At 43.3% G+C, this 20547-nt stretch overlaps 1 protein-coding gene across 12 annotated transcripts in view; it reads left to right on the forward strand.

The window, feature by feature from the left end:
- Positions 1 to 20547, forward strand: part of NEDD4L (NEDD4 like E3 ubiquitin protein ligase) — a 364635-nt gene that overhangs the window by 156157 nt on the left and 187931 nt on the right. For 5 of the 12 annotated variants that reach the window (XM_063653750.1, XM_063653749.1, XM_063653751.1 and 2 more), the window contains exon 4: positions 1201 to 1347. The exons of the other annotated variants lie outside the window; for them this stretch is intronic. In XM_063653750.1, coding sequence (XP_063509820.1) covers positions 1201 to 1347 — 147 coding nt within the window. The remainder of the gene's footprint in view (positions 1 to 1200; positions 1348 to 20547) is intronic. 12 annotated transcript variants of the gene reach the window in all.

Genomic DNA, 20547 nt, shown 5'->3' on the forward strand with positions numbered 1-20547 from the left:
TAAGCTGTAAATTCCCATTGTAAGAAATAATTGCCTTTTAAAAGGGAGTATTCAAGAATAAGACCTTTTGGCTCAAAAAAGCCTTTATTTTCCTCAACACTCTTGGCTCTTAAAAGGGGCCTATTCTTGGCCTTGAAATGGGAATTTACACAGAACTTTAAACAGAAGAAACTCCCTCTGCCTTGGGCTGCAACTTCTTGTCCCTGGCAGGGTTTGGGCTGCGGGGTCATGGGATCTGTTTCTTTGACCATTGTATGCAAAAATGATTTTCAAATTGGCCTCCCTAATCTGTTGGAGACATTAGTTAAAAAAAAAAAAAAATGAGAGTAAAGAGGAAAATATTTTGCTATTGGGTATGCACTGGATCCATTTTTAAACTGAGAGAAGGTGAAAGGGGTGACTGGTTGATTTTGGATAATACTTTTAGAGCCACGGGGAACTGTGAAAGGCAAGAAAATGTAAAAAAAAAAAAAAGCACATTGATTGCAGGACCTGTGGTCCAAAAGCAGCACGTGAAGGAGGTTTCAAGGCTGTTTCTACAAACAAGAACGCCAAAGGTGGCATAGGACAAGAAGCTTGCTGGATGTCACGAAGCTAGGGGAGATGGGATCCAAAGCTAGTTTTGGCTGATGAAAATACAGGCTCATGCCCTGTATGTGAGGACAGTGGGACAGTTATTTAAACAGAAGTATCTAGAGGAGTTTCCTTATTGCCTTGAATATATTCCTTTTTAACATTGCTATGGACATTTAGGAAAAGATGCCACTGATATTCCAAAAGGGGCATTCCATACACCTGAGAGGGATCCCTGAGGCTCCAGGGTCACCTGGGCCAAGCCAGGTATACACATGTCTCATGGCAAGTTGGCTGTTATCATAACGTCCCTGATGTTGTTTTGCTGCAAGGGCAGCATTGTGGGGCTGTGGTTTGAATTGCTTTTTTGTGTCTCTTGAATACACGAAGTTCCTCCTATAGTCATTGGCTCTGCTGCCTCTGATGAGGCACTTCCGTGTTCCCCACATTTGAATTTGCTCCCGATTCGAGAGAGGCAGTCATCCGCGGCAGCAGCTTCCAACTCAGACAGGCTTAAGCCGCACGAGGGTGCCTGGGTGGGTGGCTGCGAGAGGCCCTACCTGGGCGGGAGCGGCTGCAGAGCCCTGTCCACACGGTGCCTCCCCAGCACGACACCTCCCGCTCCAGGCTGTTGGTTACCTGGCCGGGAGCTGGCGGAGACAAGGATTTCTCCTCGCCGCCCTTGCTGTTGTTAGGGGAAACAGACCATCTGCATCTAGACCTGCCTGCCTCTCCGCTCCCCACTTCAGACGAGCTCTTCCTGCCTGGAATCTGGTAAGTGCCACCGAAGGTTCCATTCCCTTTATTACTCTATTGGTGCCCACAGCATCAGGAGAAGGTTCTCTTACCGTGAATCCATTAGCTTTAACCCAAATGTGCAGGATTAGGGGGATTATTTGAACTTGCTTGCTTTCTTTTTAAAATGTCCATTAGACATTTTTTGCATGCTTCAAAATCAAAAGGCGGCACAGTGAAAACATTTTAATTATTTATGTATTTAACCTGTATCATCTTGTTTGCAACCTCTTTTCTTCAGGGTGGTGCAGTCAAAAATTACACAGATATTGCTCTGTTGCCTCTCCCCCCTTTTATGAATAAATTACTGCGTTTGTCATCACTGTGTTCCTGAAATGTCAAAAATAGACACTGTAAAGGCATCTGTCATGCAGAGTTCAGAAATTTTCAAATTTCTGAGTTCAAAACCTCAGGTGAAGCGAGGACAGATCTTTTATTTAAAATTTGATTCTTTGTAAGCTTCACTGTGAAATAAGTTCAATTTAGAGCATAGTTAATGCAATCAGCCAGCTCATGATGGGACAACATACTTCTCTATTGTTTTAGATTCACCTCCTGGGATACACACACTTTCTCATTTGTTTTATAACCTTTACAGGAAATACCTGGGGATGAGTCACATGACCCCTAACTTGAGTTTTTACATGTATTCACACAGATTAAATGATTTTGCTCTTATATGGATAAACATGCAGTTAGGAACTTTAAAAAATTGTAAATGAGGTGCCTAATCATTACTCATTGTCTTTTACCACATTCTTCAGCCCTCAAACATACAAACTGTTATTCCCTTTAAGAGAAAATAAAACTGGCACTTATGTTTTCCTTTACTCTAAGTTAAAGACTACCCATGTTATGTGCCATTAAAAAAGACGTAGAAATTAATCTGTCTTTTTCTTTGACCTAATCTTACTAGCAGGGATATTGGGGCTCTACTTTTCTGTTCTCTCTCTCTTTTTTTTTTTTTTTTTTTTTAACATCAGCCACAGGTAATACTCTCCGGTAAACATATAACTTGAGGAAAATTGAATTAGGTTAATGCTGGAATAGAAAACCAGGGCAGTGCCTGCTCTTTTTGGATAATTCTATATAAACAATGAGAAAGTCTCAGGCTGCCTTAGTTAGACAAAGGCTGAGACAGGAGCTCCTGATGATTTTTATGAGGGGGAAGAGGAGATGGTGAGGAGGAGGGCACCGAGCATGTGCAGCAACTTGAAGCATGTCAGAAAGAACATTTGCCAGAAATCTTCAAAACCGTGGCAGCTGGTAATGTGTGAAATTGAACTTCTGACCCTGTTTGCTTGATGGCGACTTCTCGTTGTGCTTGAGAATTGTGTGGCATTGGGTCCCTGGATGTGGGAGGAACAGCAAAGTGGTTTAGTGAATAGGGAAGGAAGTGCCTTCCTTTTTGGGTGGGACTTGCCATGATAGAGCCTGGGCCGTCACCTTAAAAGGAGATGTTTCTATTGAGAGATGGAAAATTGGCAAGACAAATGCCATAAACCTTAACCTGTTTATAATTCGTTACCTGTAAGCTGCTTTGCACGCAAGGTGATGGTTCTACTTCATAAGGGACAAGGAAGAACAGCACATAAACCTGATTGAATGGAGTATAGCTGTGGGTGGGAGCAGCTTTACAAGAAGGAAACGGGGCCCCCTCCTGAGACGCCCCCATTTGCTTCTGCTCCTTCCTTGCCATTGACATGCCCTTCTCCTGAAATTACCCACACCTGTGTTTGGCAACAAGCGGCTGCCCCTTGATCCAGATGTATTTTTCAACTTGTGAACTCTCACCTCTTGCCAAGGGACCCAAATACCTGGTTAATGATCTTTAATGTAAATGATCTTTTGCCTTGATTAACACTGAGCTGGGTTAGTATGCACAGGCCGAGCTCCATGGTCCTCCCATGTGATCCCTTCCCTGCCAGTCACCTGCCCACCTGTAGAAACTGGGCATGGCCAGTTTTCTCTTTATGTGCTCTCTTTGCCTTGGATGGAATTTGGGCTGAGACTGATGAGGTGGAACCAAAGCTGTTCAGCAGAAGAAAGCAACCACAGAGCAGCCTGTTGGGTGGAGGGCTTGAGGGTTCCTAAAATCCGAGGACTTTCTGGTAAGCCTTTCCCCTGAGCCTGCTTGAGGGAAGGCGCTGCCCCACACACTCTCTAGTGGGTGGGGCTGGGGGTGGCAGTGGCTGATCAAAGGCTCTCACCTGCAAGTGATAACAGCCTGGGTCTCTTTGGCACCGACCTGCCTTCTTCACCTTTCTGCTCGGACACCCCTTGGCATCCCTACATAAAGGAAAGAGCTGTCTGGTTGGCCTAGTAGCTGTAGGGCAGGTAAAGTTAGCCCTTTCTTCTGACCTAGATATGTGATGGTGGTATTTCTACATGTTTATGTCGAGACCTTTACAAAGATGAAAGAAAAGCTTTCAGAGCTGCAGAAATGAGAGGTGGCCCTTTTTAAAAAATTTATTTTAAGAAACAACTTTTAAAACCACTTTTTAAAAAATTGGATGGCACCATCCTGCAGCCTATCAGATTTCCCTTGAGAACTGTGGATTATTGGCTTATTCCTTGCTACTTCCAATCCCAAATTAAGCAGAGTGACATGTAAGAAGCTGGGGACATCAGCCTAAAGCGTTTATCAGGTATGTCCTTCCCAACTGGATTTTTTCTACTCCCTGGCCCTAATTTTGTTTTAGGGAATGGGGCCTATTTTAATTGCTGGTGGCAAAAGAATCCCTGGGCAGTGTTTCCATGGTCCTCTAAGGTGGAGTGTGGGGGAGCTGGGGGACACACAGTGGTCATGGGTTATCCGTCTTGGCCTCTTTCCCAGACCAAGTTCTGCCTCACGCTTATTGGTTTGGCTGCTAGTTATAGAATCTGACGTTTACCTTAGAATCCTAGGATGGAAAGGGTTAAGAATGATTTCTAATTTGAATTCCTTGTTTCTAGGGAGTTATTAAACCTATACATTACATTTATTATTTTACAAAGCACTAATTCATAATAGTTGACAGGAACAACTATGATTCGGCTTCTTTGGTTTTTTTTTGTTTGTTTGTTTGAGATGGAGTTTCGCTCTGTCACCCAGGTCTGGAGTGCAGTGGCGCAATCTCCGCTCACGGCAACCTCTGCCTCCCAGGTTCAAGCAATTCTCCTGCCTCAGCCTCCCAAGTAGCTGGGATTACAGGTGCCAGGTAATGTTTGTATTTTTAGTAGAGACGGGGTTTTGCCATGTTGGCCAGGCTGGTCTCGAGCTCCTGACCTCAGGTGATCTGCCTGCCTCAGTTTCCCAAAGTGCTGGGATTACAGGCATGAGCCACCACGTCCGGCCTTCTTTGGTTTTCATACTGATTATATTTTCTAAGACAAATACTCATTTATATAGTCTAATAAAAGGTTTTTAAAAATAGTTGTTTAATCCACGTTGACATCTTCTTACATTGCGATAGAAATTTTGTTATATTTATCCATACGATGAATTGCTTAAAGCCAGTGGTTCTTAACCAGTGGCAGTTTTGCCTTCTCCCCCACAAGGGACATTTGACAGTATCTGGGGACATTTTTCATTGTCATATTCGAGGGACTGGGGTGTGAAGCTGGCAAGCATCTAGTGGGTAGAGGCCTGGGTGCTGCTCCACTTTCTACACTGCACAGGATGGCACCTGACACACAGCCTAAAGCGTCGGTACTGGTTGACCATATACGAAATGCTGTGGAAGACCAGGTGCAGTGGCTCATGCTTGTAATCCCAGCACTTTAGGAGGCTGGGGCATGAGGATTGCTTGAGCCCAGAAGTTTGAGACCATGTTTAAGTTTAAGTTCATTTAAGTTCTCTGAAGTGGTGATTCTGACGCTATATAGATGAAGGTTGGTTTGTTGAAGAGCTGACTCTGGTATTTCATCCAACATCTGCATTTTTCTTTAGCTAAGGATGCCTTGAGAAACATTTTAGTCTCTTAGGCCTGAATTTGTTATTAGCTTAATAGCTTTCCTATGGTTGAATTTAAATGGAAAGAAAATTGCATCTTGCAACAGGAAAAAGAACATTAGAACATTAGGGAAAAACTGAGGAAATGGAAATAAAGTGTGAAATTTTGTTAATAATAAGTCAACCTTGATGCATTAATTGTGAGACATGTCCTGAACCAATGTAGATCTTAATAATAGGGGAAACTGGCTTCAGGGTACATGGAGACTCTATCTTATCTTTATAATAATTCTCTAAGTCTGAAACAAAAAAGTTTATTAAAAAAGCACAAACAAAATTGCTGCCATTTTGTTAACAGCTATAGTAGTCAATCTTACTGTTTTCTTTTTCTTTGAAATAGGCTGCTGCAAAGTTATGTTCTTTGTTATCTCGGCTCCCTGCTCAGGGTAGCCATGAAATGGCTCTTTCAAAAATGTGCCCAGATAATTTTGAACCATTTCAAACCATATTATGTGATTTTAATTTATTTTCCATTGCATTCACTAACTCATTTCTGAGTGATGTATTTAAAAGACTAGACAGAATTTTCAGGTTTAAAAAGTTACATTAACAGAAAATGTATTTGTAGGTGCCAGTTGAAGTACTGTCAACTGGAAATGCCACCAGCAACGTGCTAGTTGGACAATGGGACTTGTCCCATTTTTTGCTGGGTGACAGCTATCACTGTCTCAGGGAGGCTGGTGCCATTTAATGCCTCTGATAATCAGAATAAGTAATTGTGGCCTCTGGGTCCGTAAAGCCACAAAATACATATGCAGGCCTATTTTAATTAATGATAAGTCATGAAATACACTGTTTTCGTATTAAGATAACGTGGATACGTTATGGAACGAAGTTAAAAATTAGCATGAATTTTTAATGTACTACTGGAGATTGTTGGCTTTAGGTTCGTGAACCCCATTCCTGCCCCATACTCCTGTTAGTGGGGCTACCAGAGGGGCCAGTATGAAAAGCACTGGACTTTCAGATGAAAGAACTTGAGCTGGAATCAATTTGAGTCACTTACCTTCGCTACAGGTGGGCAGAGTAGTCACCCTACAATTTTGTTGTAAAAACAGAATGAGATAATACAGAATGTATTTGAATACTGTGAGGTCTGTACAGATGCTGAATCTATTACTTTGCAGTAGGAGTCTGGTGTGGCCCCACATCCCCACCTTCTTACCTACTTATATCTTAGATCTTATATATAGATACTCACTTTTGGTGGACTAAGGTTGTCTTTGTTGCAAACCTGGACTCTCTTGTATTCTTGCTCAGTGTGTGTATGTTAATGTTAGATAAAGAAGATTAGGCTGGTGCATTGGCTTACACCTGTAATCCCAGCACTTCGGGAGGCCAAGGCGGGCAGATCACTTGAGGTCAGGAGTTCGAGGCCACCCTGGCCAACATGGTGAAACCTCATCTCTACTAAAAATACAAAAATTAGCCAGGCATGGTGGTGCCTGCCTGTAATCCCAGCTACTTGGGAAGCTGAGGCAGGAGAATTGCTTGAACCCAGGAAGCAGAGATTGCAGTGAGCCGAGATCACGCCACTGCACTCCAGCTTGGGTGACAGAGTGTGATCCTGTCTCAAAAAAAAAAAAACCAGAAGATTATTTGGAAAGCTATTTTTAAATTATTCTTCAAACATACACTAAAATTGAGAAGATAACATGAGAACCAACAGCATAATGAAACCCCATCACTCAGCCTCAACCGTTGTTAACAGTTTGCTATCTTTATTACTACTGAAGGCAGTTAAATATTTCTTGGCAGTCCTTTTTTATTTAGCATATGTCATCAGGGATGACAATAAAAACAGGTTTCAAAGTCAGGTGAAATAATGTTTCTCTATGTGAGTTCACCACTAACTTGATACATAGTTTATGTTTATGTTCTTATTACGTTCTTGTATTAAGGCCACCTTCCATCCCTGTCACCTTATAGGTAACTGTCTTTATTTGTTCTGGGGTTATCCCTCCTCCATTGCCCTTTTTGGAAAGAGTATGGATATATTTGTATTTTTTCTTACTCATAAAGCAGCACATGGTACCTACTGTTCTGAGCCCTGGTTTTCTTTTTTTCACTTAGCGTTGTATATTGGAACTCACTCAATGTCAGTATACAGAGAATTCCCTTGTCTTTTTATAACTCTGTGCTATACACTGACGGAAGTTCATTCAGTCAGTCCTCTATTGATGGACACTTGAGTTATTCTCAGATTTATCCATTGTTTTGCAAAAATAGCCCTGGGCATATGTCATTTGGTATTTTTGTCGAGGCATTCCAATAAAAATAAGTAAATTCTTCCTGTCTCGCCTTGAAGATGTGCAGCTCCTCAGTAACCTTTTATTCTCTAAAGCTCTGTCCTCATCTTTAATCTCTGATTTAAGAGGTGCAGCTCTTCAGGCCATAAACCTTTCTTCCTGCCTCAATTTTTTAAAGCTACAAAGGAACCTAAGAGATCCCTTGTGTTTTACAGCTAAAGGACCTGAGAGCAGGAAACAAAGGGAGAGCTGGAAGCCCAGGTCTCCTGTTCACTGCCTGGCAGATGATATTCTTTCTGTTAAACTCTCTTTTCCTCTGCCTATTATTGGCCAGGCTGTCCTCCAGGACAGTGCTTGCCAAAGTGTGGTCCATGGGCAGCAGCATCCCTGGAGCTCATCAGAAATGCAAGATGTCAGGCCTGCCCCAGAGGGGCGGAGATAGAATCTACCAATTACTGGATTCCCTGGGTGACTCATGCACAATCAGGTTGGAGAAGCCCTGGACTGGTGGCTTTCTCCAGAGGAGCATACAACAGCAGTTTGCAAACAGGGATGGTGCAGTTCCTTTTCAACACGTGGATTTGCACTTCCTCCTGGTGCACTCCTGCAGCCTGCCTGTCCTGTTCCACACCAGCCTCCCCCTGGAAGGGGTTCAGACTTGATCCTTTGGGTGGTAGCATCTTTCTTGGATAGCATAGCCATCCATTCCTGCTGCATACATTCAACACAGCCTTCATCCTTTTCCATTTATCTCTGATACGTCATACTCCTTTTGTTTGACAAGTGCCCTTGCTTTATTCATTTTCTCATCATTGATGTTAAGGGCCTATTGTGCTTGCTAGTATATACGCCACCACGTAAGAGTTACTAGTTCAATTTATTTGTTTTACTGCTGCTGTGAGGTGTGTCCATGTGTGCACATCTACCTGTGTTAATAACTGATAACATTGGGCCTCAGTGCATACTTTTTTTTTTTAAGAGACAAGGTTTTACTTCATCACCCAGGCTGAAGGACTGAGACACACTTGTAGCTCACTGCAGCCTCGAGCTCCTGGGCTCAAGTGATCCTCCCACCTTAACCTCCTAAGTAGCTGGGACTACAGGCGCACACCACCACACCAGCTAATTTTTTTATTTTTTGTAGAGACGGATTCTTACTGTGTTGCCCAGGCTGGTCTAGAACTCCTGGCTTCAAGCCATCCTACCACCTCAGCCTTCCAAAGTGCTGGGATGATAGGTGTGAGCCGCCGCACCTGGCCCTCAATGCATACTTAGATATACTTAAATAAAAACTTAATTGCAAATTACTTCTTAAATTATCCACAAACTGACTTGGCAGTAAAAGTGACTACAAGTAGTGAAACCACTGTCATAATAAAATAAAATTCTTTATTGTTAGATTTAGTATTTCTAATCTCTTACATTTCAGTTTTGGAAGGTAAATTTTTGGGAAGTGGTGGTAATAATCTAAGTACGTCTAGATTCAGTGATGAGAGCTAGTACACTGTAGGAAAGATTTTAGCATAACAATATGGAATGTTGGTAAATGTGTAGGGGTTTTCTTTTTAAAGACAGCTTTTTATACAAAGAAACAGATGATCTTTTTTTTTTTTTCTAAACTATGTTAGCTATACCCAAATTAGTAAATGTTAAAATAACCATGACTGGTAAAAACATTTTGCAATTTTTTTTTTTACTTTTTATATAATTAAATGAAATTCTCCATTTGGTAGTTGATCTCTCAGATAAATTAAGTCTTGCCAGACTGTCTGAGAGGACTAGTGAATCAGACCCTAAAAACTTGTAGCATTTGAAAAATAACAACTGTGTACTGCAATTTATAAGGGCATAATTAGAGAAAGTTTTTCAGCCTGAAGATTTTTACTAATCTTATCCCCCTGGTTTTAGAGAACCCAGTTCAATCCAACTGCTGTGAAAAAGCCACTGCTTTTAGCCACAGAAAATAACCAGTTTCATAGAATGACGTATAATAAAAATTCAACCATTTTGACTCCAAAAACCTAGCTGGCCAGGCATGGTGGCTCACGCCTGTAATCTCAGCACTTTGTGAGGCCAAGGCAGGCAGATCATTTGAGGCCAGGAGTTTGAGACCTGCCTGGCCAACATGGTGAAACCCCGTCTCTACTAAAAATACAAAAATTACCCAGACATGTTGGTGTGCACCTGTAATCCCAGTTACTCGGGAGGCTGAGGCAGGAGAATTGCTTGAACCTGGGAGCAGAGGTTGCAGTGAGCCAAGATTGCACCACTGCACTCCAGCCTGGGCGACAGAGAGAGACTCCTTCTCAAAAAAAAAAAAAAAAAAAAAAGGCCTAGCTGACTTTATCATACATCTGTCTGTACTTTGTAGGCACAAATACATTTACAAAATAATTAGTGGTGATTTACTTATTCACAATAAGCAGTTATTTTGCTTTTGGTGTATATGTGACAAGCTGGTTATGTGGAGTGCATAAAGGAGTAAAGTAAGTCCCTTGACTTCAAGATGCTTACAGTCTAATAGAAACCTTGAAATTTCCACTGGGCAAGGTTTTCTTGGGATTGCTTCAACCAAATGAAGGAGCAGGCATCTAAGTAAATGAAAATCACTTTCGTCACTTTCCTTCCCATTATGTTAACTGGTGACAGGTCATGACGCATGGGAATTGCTTATGTTTCTGAGCTTTAGTCTTGTAAAAATAAGTTTAGATAGTCCATCATGTTCGTCACATTAGACACTCATTACATAAAAGTTTTTATATGTATTGTAGATCTTTCTGAAGGTCATCTATGTGAATGTTTAAAAAAGAAGCAAGAAGGTGCTATAAAAAGCACTAGAGGTCAAATGGTTTGCGAGACAAAATGAAACTCTCCAACTCTGAAATCCAACAGAGTATGATGAAGAAAGGGAAAAAGTAGATCAAAAAATGGCAGGGGAGGAACTCGGCATCATACCAGTGATAAAGCAGAATGTGGATCAGATCCAGACATCCAGTAGTCTGTGAGCATCTCCATATGGGATGTTTGGGTTGAGAGTTCAACCCATCAGATACATTTTATCCATAACCATAAGATATTCTAAGATCAACCAAGTAGAGTAAGCAATGTAGAATCAATTAAAGGTATCATCTTTATTATGTCCTATTTGTGTTTCCTGCTTTTGAGGTTCTTAGTCCTTTTACTTAACTCCTGATGAACTAATATAGTTTTGTGGTCACCAGCTTCTAGCTAGTACAGGCAAAGTTGTGGGTTGGTAGGAGAATGAGCAGTAAAGCCATGAACTAACATGCCAAGTAGTCTGTTGTGTTCACAAATGTCCAAAAGAATAACAGAGATTAAAGAAAGGTAAATATAGCCACCTGGCAAAAATATTTACCCTTTTTAAAATGATGGAAGTTATATATAGAAGAAATGTTTTTGGTAAAAATATTTGAAAGTTTGTTTTATAATCATAAGTAGCTTGGGCTATTTTGACTAGAGGGGTGTGTGTGTATGTGTATGTGTGTGTGTGGTTGGCAGGGAGAGAAGGAGGGAGGCAGGCAGCTGGTAGGGACTGTGGAGTGTGTCAGTTGGGCGAGGGAAATGAGATGATTAAGTTAGTAAGAATAGAAAACATGTAGGAAGGCGGATCTTGAAATTTCAGGGCTATTCATTAGTCATTAGTTGAAGATTTCACAGAGAAATGGTAGAAACCATCAGTAATTAAGAAATAGAATTATCGTTAAAAAAAAAAAAAAAAAAAACTGTCCCAAACCCTTTCCCTGGCATTCTGGTAGAATATAGTTTTGGTCTAACCCAGGTCCCCTCTCATTTCCTTTCACATCCCCTTGGTTTTAGCCACGCTAGACTGTCTGGGTTGTCTGTATGTGTTCTGATGTTTGTTTTCCTCTGTGCCGTTCTTCCAGCCTCAGAATCCTAGTGTCCTTGTGCCTCCTTCTGCATATGTCTGGACTTTGCTTAGCTGATGAGACCCACTTAAGATACCACCTTCTGTACAATGGCTTCCTTAATTCCTTTAATTCCTCTTAATTGCAATAAAGCTATTTGCAGAGGAATGAAAGATGCTCCCCTTTGCGCTGGGTACAGGATGCACTGAAACTTTCAGCATGGGGCGCGGTGGCTCACGCCTGTAATTCCAGCACTTTGGGAGGCTGAGGCGGGCGGATCACCTGAGGTCAGGAGTTTGGGACCAGCCTGACCAACATGGTGAAACCCTGTCTCTACTAAAAATACAAAAATTAGCCAGGCATGGTGGTATATGCCTATAATTCCAGCTACTTGGGAGGCTGAGGAAGGAGAATCTATTGAACCCGGGAGATGGAGGTTGCAGTGAGCTGAGATCGCACCACTGCACTCCAGTCTGGGTGACATAGCGAGACTCCATCTCAAAACAACAACAACAACAACAAAAACCCGCAAACTTTCAGCATGAGAGTAGCTTGGTTCAGCCCAGCAACATCGGTTTGAAGATTATACCAAGTTTTCCAGTCAAATGTAACCAGTTATGGATCTGTGTTTGCACAGGGTCTGAACCTCCCCTCCTCAGGTATAAGCTCTTAGAGGACAGCCTGCTGCTTAAGGTGCAGGAGAATTCGTCTTTGCCGGACATGGTAATATATCCATAGAGAGTAAGAGAAGAGAAATCCGTAGATGTGAGAAGTAACAGAATTGCTGGCTGAGGTTGGAGGCATTAAGTGTGTGGGTGTTTGTGGGAGGCATAGTGGTCTCCTGTTCCTTGACCTCATTGGGCAAATATTACAGCACGAACATACAGGTAGGAATCAATTGCATTCCCACCTGGGTACCCTCATAGGCAATTGGGGTACACCACTTGCTACAGTGTGATGGAATAAGGGACGATCCAAAGGCACTCAGTTCTCCCACCCATCCTGTGCACAAGAAAAAGCCTTTTAATTGTGTCTCCCCTGTTGTCCTTTGCATTGTGAAAATGCATATTAGTTCTCCCATCCACTCTTTTCTCTTTAAGCTTTAGCATACGGTTGTTTGCCAAGAATGGAATCAGATAGAATATTTTCACCAGGAAGTGAAATTTAAAGTGCTTGAAAAAGATACAAGGATATCTGGAAGTTCCAACCGGTGCCGTTTTATATTTTAACCATGACAAGTAGCTGTATATCATGGAACTTTGGAAAACAGAGATCGTTCCATTTATTTTTCACAGATGAAAACCAGAGTACTGTGTGGGGGTCAGGCAGAGGGAAGTCAACCAAATACCTTATTTTAGAGTTTTGTTTTTTTTTTTCTGGGAAATTGGAAACAGTGCTTGTTTATAGCCAATGCAGGGTCCTTGAAACTCTCCTACTTACAGTTCTGGAGTTGTAGTTTCCTCCCTGAAGAATGGGTTAAGGCAGGTAGGGTAATGTACATAGATGGGAGTGAGGGTGGATGGCCTACAGGGTTGTTAACCTCTAGTGCAACAGGAATATATGAAGGTACTTGGGCTGGCGGTCCTGTGCAGAACCAGCCAGTGGATTCTAAGAGACTTGATAGCTGAGGGTCCCTGGGCCCTGTTCTACCTTTTTAAAATTTCTATGACTTAGTAGCGGCAGTACCGTGCCCATCCCCCAGTGATGTTTGGGGTATAGTTACACCCTTGGCCGTGCCTCTGCACTCGCTCACGTGTGTCGTCTGACATCTGGCTCTTGACCAGGAGCTGAGGTTGCTTAAGTAGGATCCAGGTCAGGTTTTTTGTTCATGGAAGGTGGAATTTTAGATCTTTCCCCCCAAAAGTTGACATAACTTAAAGAGAAGGGAGGTATATTAAGACCAGCCTGGCCAACATGGTGAAACCCTGCCTCTACTAAAAATACAAAAATAGCTGGCATGGTGGTGAGTACCTGTGTAGTCCCACCTGCTCAGGAGGCTGAGGCAGAGAATCGCTTGAACCCAGGGGGCAGAGGTTGCAGTAAGCCAAGGTCACACCACTGTACTCCAGCCTGGGTGACAGAGTGAGACTCTGTCTCAACAACAACAACAACAACAACAAAGAGCAGAGTGGTATTATTTCCTCACTGGTCTCAGAGGCCCTTGGGAACATTAAATGGTTCCTACTACCAAAGAGTTCCTGTTCTAATGGGGGTTTAATATAATAGTAACATTTTATTCACTGGGATTCACTCGGGGGAAAGTATTCAGGAACAAAGTGAAAAAATTAAATATAGGACATATGAACATTGTCATTTTGGTTCTAGTTCTTACAAGGGCTTATGGTAGCAACCCAAATAGAAGTATTTGCTCTAACTAACAGATAAATTATTAGCACTTTGGTTGTTTACATATGAGTCAGAGCATCTAAAATTTGTTCCCATAAGTAGGTTGAGCCTCCTTCTCAGCCTGTTGTCATAGGGTCTAAAAATGGAAACGTGAGTCCAAACTCTTTCCAGATCATAAAAATAATTCTGAATTAGTAGAGCATAAATGAATGTGATTTTATTCAAGTGTCATTTTCAAGTTCCCCAGGCCAGGTTGAGACCTTTTAAGTCATCTGAAATTCCCTGTAGGGAGGATTAAGAAAATAGTAGCAGCTTTGCTTCTGGCCTTAGACAGTTTTCTAATGAGGTCAGAGCCTCTCACCCTGGGAGAAGCAGATTCACTTTGCCCCTTCAGCATTGGTTTTTGAGAATTGCTGTCTGAAGCTATTGCATAGACAAGGTCACTTTTTAAGGGTAGACTTCTGAACCTGGAGAAGGAGTGGGTTCTGAATGACTGGCTCTTCTGATTAACAGAGCTGTATATCAAGCTGTGCTGAAAATACTCCTCAAATATATTAGGCCACATTTATGCATGAGTAAGCTCACTGTCGTGACATGGGAGTGAATCTTTGCTGATTCAAGATCCTGGGGTGCCTTCGCTTTGGAACACTGATTCTACATATTTAATAGCAGCTTTAAAATTAGGCTAAATGTAGTCTGACTGCAGGATTCATTCCGGTGGGAATTTTTTTGTTTGTTCGTTAGTTTTTTAAGCATGAATATGAACCCAGACATTTTTCCCAAAATGTGAAATGAAGAGTGAAAACCTAACAATGGGATAAGAAAGATGATAGATAAGAGATTATAGTTCAAACTCAGCCTGCACTCAGGAAATGGAAGCAATTCCTCCCCCTCCTCCTGCCCCCCTCCTCCTCCTCCACCTCCTCCTCCTCCCTCTCCTCCTCCTCCTCCACTACTTCCTCCTCCTCCCCCTCCTCCCCCTCCTCCTCCACCTCCTCCTCGTCCTCCACCTCCATCTCCTCTCCATCCTCCTCCTCTACCTCCTCCTCCCTCTCCTCCTCATCCTCTACCTCCTTCTCCTCCACCATCTCCATCTGCTCCTCCTCCTCCACCCCCATCTGCTCCTCCCCCTCCCCCTCCCCCCTCCCCCTCCTCCTCCTCCCCCTCCACCTCTTCCTCCCCCCTCCTCCCCCACCCCCTCCTTCTCAACTTCCACCTCCCCCTCCTCCTCAACCTCCACCTCCCCCTCCTCCTCATCATCCTCCCCCTCCCCCTCCTCCCCCTCCTCCTCCCCCTCCTCCTCCTCCCCCCTCATCCTCCTCCCCCCTCATCCTCCACCCCCTCCTCCTCCTCCACCCCCTCCTCCTCCTCCACCTCCGCCTCCTCCTCCACCTCCGCCTCCTCCTCAACCTCCGCCTCCTCCTCAACCTCCGCCTCCTCCTCATCCTGCACCTCTACCTCCTCCTCCCCCTCCCCCTCCCCCTCCTCCACCTCTACCTCCTCCCCCTCCACCTCCTCCTCCCCCTCCACCTCCTCCTCCCCCTCCACCTCCCCCTGCTCCTCCCCCTCCTCCCCCTCCTCCTCCTCCTCCCCCTCCACCTCCCCCTGCTCCTCCCCCTCCTCCTCCACCCCCTCCTCCTCCTCCACCCCCTCCTCCTCCTCCACCTCCGCCTCCTCCTCCACCTCTGCCTCCTCCTCCTCCTGCACCTCTACCTCCTCCTCCCCCTCCCCCTCCTCCTCCCCCTTCCCCTCCACCTCCTCCCCCTCCACCTCCTCCTCCCCCTCCACCTCCTCCTCCCCCTCCACCTCCACCTCCTCCTCCTCCACCTCCTCTTCCCCCTCTACCTCCACCTCCTCCTCCCCTTCCACCTCCTCCCCCCCTCCTCAACCTCTGCCTCCACCTCCTCCTCCTCATCCTCCACCTCCACCTCCTCCTCCCCCTGCTCCTTCCCCTCCTCCTCCTCCACCTCCTCCGCCTCCTCCCTCTCCACCTCCTCCTCCCCCTCTTCCACCTCCTCCTCCCCCTCCTCCTCATCATCCTCCACCTCCACCTCCTCATCATCATCCTCCACCTCCACCTCCCCCTGTTCCTCCCCCTCCTCCTCCACCTCCTCCTCCTCATCCTCCACCCCCTCCTCCTCCTCCACCTCCGCCTCCACCTCCTCCTCATCCTGCACCTCCACCTCCCCCTCCCCCTCCTCCCCCTCCCCCTTCCCCTCTTCCCCCTCCCCCTTCTCCTCCTCCTCCTCTCCCTCCTCCTCATCCTCCACCTGCTCCTCCTCATCCACCTCCACCTCCTCCTCCACCTCCTCCTTCTCCACCTCCACATCCTCCTCATCCTCCACTTCCACATCCTCCTCATCCTCCACCTCCACCTCCTCCTCATCCTCCACCTCCACCTCCTCCTCTTCCTCCACCTCCACATCCTCCTCATCCTCCACCTCCACCTCCTCTTCCACCTCGTCCTCCCCCTCCCCCTCCTCCACCTCCTCCACCTCCTCCTCCTCCTCCTCCTCCTTCCCTTCCTCCTCCTCCTCCACGTCCACCTCCTCCACTTCCTCCTCCACCTCCTCTTCCTCTTCCTCCTCCACCTCCTCCTCCTCCTCTCCCTCCTCCTGCCCCCCTCCTCCTCCTCCACCTCCTACTGCCCCCCTCCTCCTCTTCCACCTCCTCCTCCTCCACCTCCCCCACCTTTACCTCCTCCTCCTCCTCCTTCTGCACACCCCACCCCTGCCCCCACTAGGGACAGTTTACTCTTCCCCCTCCTCTCTTAGAATGCCAACAACTAGCCTGTTAGTTCCATTGCTTACTTGCCTTGTGACTCATAACCTTTTCATCTTGGGTATTTTTCTTTCTTGGTCTTTGTAAAAATTCTAAGCATCGTAGAGCATATCACCTGGAGAAAAGACCTACTTTCATTATTTAATAAAGGTAAAAAGTAAAGAATTGAGTCTGCATCCTAAGAAATTAGAAAAAGATCAACTAAGTAGACAAAAAAATATAAAAACTAGGATGGAGGAATTAGGAGATGATAAGATTTAAAAGTTATGTAAATCCAATAGCTGGTTATTTGAAATGACCAATAAAGTAAACTCTCATTATCCTAACTCAGGAACAGAAAGAAATCATTCTAACTTAGAACTAGATAATAGGAATGAGAGGCTGGGCATGATGGCTCACACCTGTAATTCCAGCACTTTGGGAGGCCAAGGCGGGCGGATCACCTGAGGTCGGGAGTTTGAGACTAGCCTGACCAACATGGAGAAACCCGTCCGTACTAAAAAAATACAAATTTGGCTGGGCGTGGTGACGTATGCCTGTAATCTCAGCTACTCAGGAGGTGAGGCAGGAGAATTGCCCGAACCTGGGAGGCGGAGGTTGTGGTGAGCCAAGAGCACTCCATTGAACTCCAGCCTGGGCAACAAAAGCGAAACTTCGTCTCAACATCAACAACAAAAAAGAAATAAATAGATAATAGGAATGAGAAAGGAGACACAGGAGGTATCAATAGACTTTATAAGAAAACATTACATGCAGCCCTGTGGCAACACATTTGAAAATATAGGGCTGACTTCTTAGGAAAATACAAATTACCAAAGTTGATCCAGGAAGCATGGAAAAGTTGAATAGACCAATTACTATAGAAGAGATAGGAAAGATGATTAAAAGTTACCATTGAGAAAGGCACCAGGAATCCATGGATTTCCAGCTGAGGTTTTGTTTGTTTGTTTGTTTTTGGAGATTGAGTTTCGCTCTTGTTGCCCAGGCTGGAGTGCAATGGTGCGATCTTGGCTCACCGCAACCTCCGCCTCCCAGGTTCAAATGATTCTCCTGCCTCAGCCTCCCAAGTAGCTGGGATTACAGGCATGTGCCATCATGCCTGGCTAATTTTATATTTTTAGTAGAGACAGGGTTTCTCCATGTTGGTCACACTGGCTTGAAAAAATAGAAAATGTGAGTGTTATTTTTACTCTTCTAGGACATAGTAAAACATGGAAAGGTTCCCAGTTCATTTTATAAAACCATCAAAATTTTAATTTAAAAATCTTATGAATTAAAAAAATAAAAATAAAGATCAATATTATTTATGAAAGTAAATGTAGAAATTTAACATAATTTATTAACAAATAGACTCTTGAGAGTGCATCAAAATGCGAATGCACTATAATCAATAGTTATTTTCCAGTAACACCAGGGTGATTAACTATTAGGAACTCATCACTATCATCAATTGTTACGCAATCATATTGAAGGAGAGGAATATATGAATAAGTCAGTAGAGGCTAGAAACCTATCTGAAAAAGTTTAGTAGCCGTTCCTAATATAGTACAATCTGAGAAAGCGAACTAGGAATAAAAATAAATTACTTAAACATAAAGGCCATATGTATGTACACAAACACACACACACACCACAGCAGATATTTCCTAAAAGACAAAACACTAAAGCTATTCAATTAAAATTAGGAGTGAGAGAAGAATCTTACCTTTTACAATTAGTATTTAATATTATCTTAGAGGTTCTTGTGAGTGGAGTAAGACAATGAAATGGTCATATGTCTAGAAATCACAAGAGCATCTAGTAAAATCAACAGAAACAATTGTCAAGGAAGCTGGATAAAAAGTAGGTCTCTAGAAATTATCTTTTCTGTGTTTTGAAGATAAGCACCTAGAAATGGAAGTTAAGTATTTCTTTCACAATAGCAGCAGATAACCTAGGAAGATATTGTACTAATACCTGTAACCTTCTTAGTCAAGAATGTGAAATATAATCTAGAGAAATTAAAACACGTAATGCCTGAATATATCTTATTACAAAATTAATAAGTAAATTTCTTGTGATTCCAGTTAGAATTTCTAAAGTGGTGGGTTTTCTTTTTAATTGAATAAAATAGTCCTGAAGTCTTTATAGAAGAATAAATACATACTACCTGAGAGGAGCCAAGACAAATATGGAAAAGAAAACCGGCGAGGGCAGATTTGGCTTACAAGTAATGACAACATGCTAAGAATAAGAAGTCTTCGTGATCAAAGCAATGTGGTATTGATCCAGAATTACATAAATAGTTCAGTGGAACAGACTAGAGAATCTAGGACTGTGTCTCATTAAGAGAGAGAATATATAACAAGACGATAGTTCAGCACTGTTGAGGATGGTACTGGCATAACCAGTTCTTTATCTGGAGAGGGGGTTGGGGGAACAGCACAGACCTCTACCTTATAATCAGTAATAAATCCCGGAATCTTCAAACACTTAAATGTAAACAAGCAATTCAACTTTTACAAGAAAATATAAGAACCTATTTTGTATAATCTTGGAGTGAGGAAGAATGTTTAAGCAAAATTTGATACACACAAGCTATAAAAAGAGACACACTTTGAACATATATTTTATTTTTATTTGTTTATTTTTTGAGACGGTCTCACTCTGTCAGGCTGGAGTGCAGTGGCGCGATCAGGGCTCACTGCAGCCTTGACCTCCCAGACTCAGGTGATTCTCCCACCTCAGCCTCCCATGTAGCTGAGACTACAGGCAAGACTCACTGTATTAGTTCTCATACTGCTAATAAAGACATACCTGAGACTGGGCAATTTAGAAAGGAAAGAGGTTTCACAGTTTCACATGGCTGGGGAGGACTCACAATCATGGGTGAAGGTGAATGAGGAGCAAAGTCCCATCTTACGTGGTGGCAGGCAACAGAGTGTGTGCAGGGGAACTCCCCTTTATAACCATCAGATCACACAAGATGTATTCACTATCATGAGAACAGCATGGGAAAAACCTGCGTCTGTGATTCAGTTACCTCCCACTGGGTCCCTCCCATGACACGTGGGGATTATTACAGTTCAAGGTGAGATCTGTGTGGGGACACAGAGCTAAACCATATCAGCTACCATGCCTAGCTAATTTTTTGTGGAGATGAGGTTTCACCATACTGCTCAGGCTGGTCTTGAACTCCTGTTCTCAAGTGATCTGCCCACCTCAGCCTCCCAAAGTGCTGGGATTAACAGGCATGAGCTACCACGCCTAGCCTGAATATATATTTTAATATATTTTTAAACTTTTCTGTGGCAAAAGATATGTGATTAAGTCATAGATCAAGAAGGGATATTTGAAACAGACATGGGGTTACTGTCTATAACAAGAAACTTACAAATTGTTAAGAAAACCAGAGAGGAAAAATGGACAAAGAATGTTAATATAGAATACACAGATAACAAATGCAGACAGCCAGCAAACCTATGAAAAATAGTTCGTTTTTGCTAGGGAAATGCAGATTAAACAACGAGACCTTACTTTAAACCCATCAGATTGGTAAAAATAGAGAAAAATAACACTTTTTGATAGCAAGGCTGTAATAGAAGTGGTAAGTGGTATTATTTCTCATAATACTGATGGAAATGTGAATTATGGCCTTATTTGAAAAGCAGATGGGCAATGTATATTAAAATGAAAAACTATTATACCTTTCTTCTAAGCAACCTTTGTCCTCGGTTATCTGTCTTTTAGAAATAAAAGTGTGTGCAAAGTCATATGATGTATAAGGATGTTTATTGTACCGTTATAGTGGCAAAATACTGAAAATATGAAAACCCATCGGTTGAAAAACGGCCAATTTATGGACTATTTATACCATGTAATATTATGAGAGAACTAGAGCTGTATCAGAGTTGGCTTTGGAGGAGTTTCTATGAGAACTTGA

The sequence above is a fragment of the Pongo pygmaeus genome, chromosome 17, assembly GCF_028885625.2.
Source record: "Pongo pygmaeus isolate AG05252 chromosome 17, NHGRI_mPonPyg2-v2.0_pri, whole genome shotgun sequence".
NCBI lineage: Eukaryota > Metazoa > Chordata > Mammalia > Primates > Hominidae > Pongo > Pongo pygmaeus.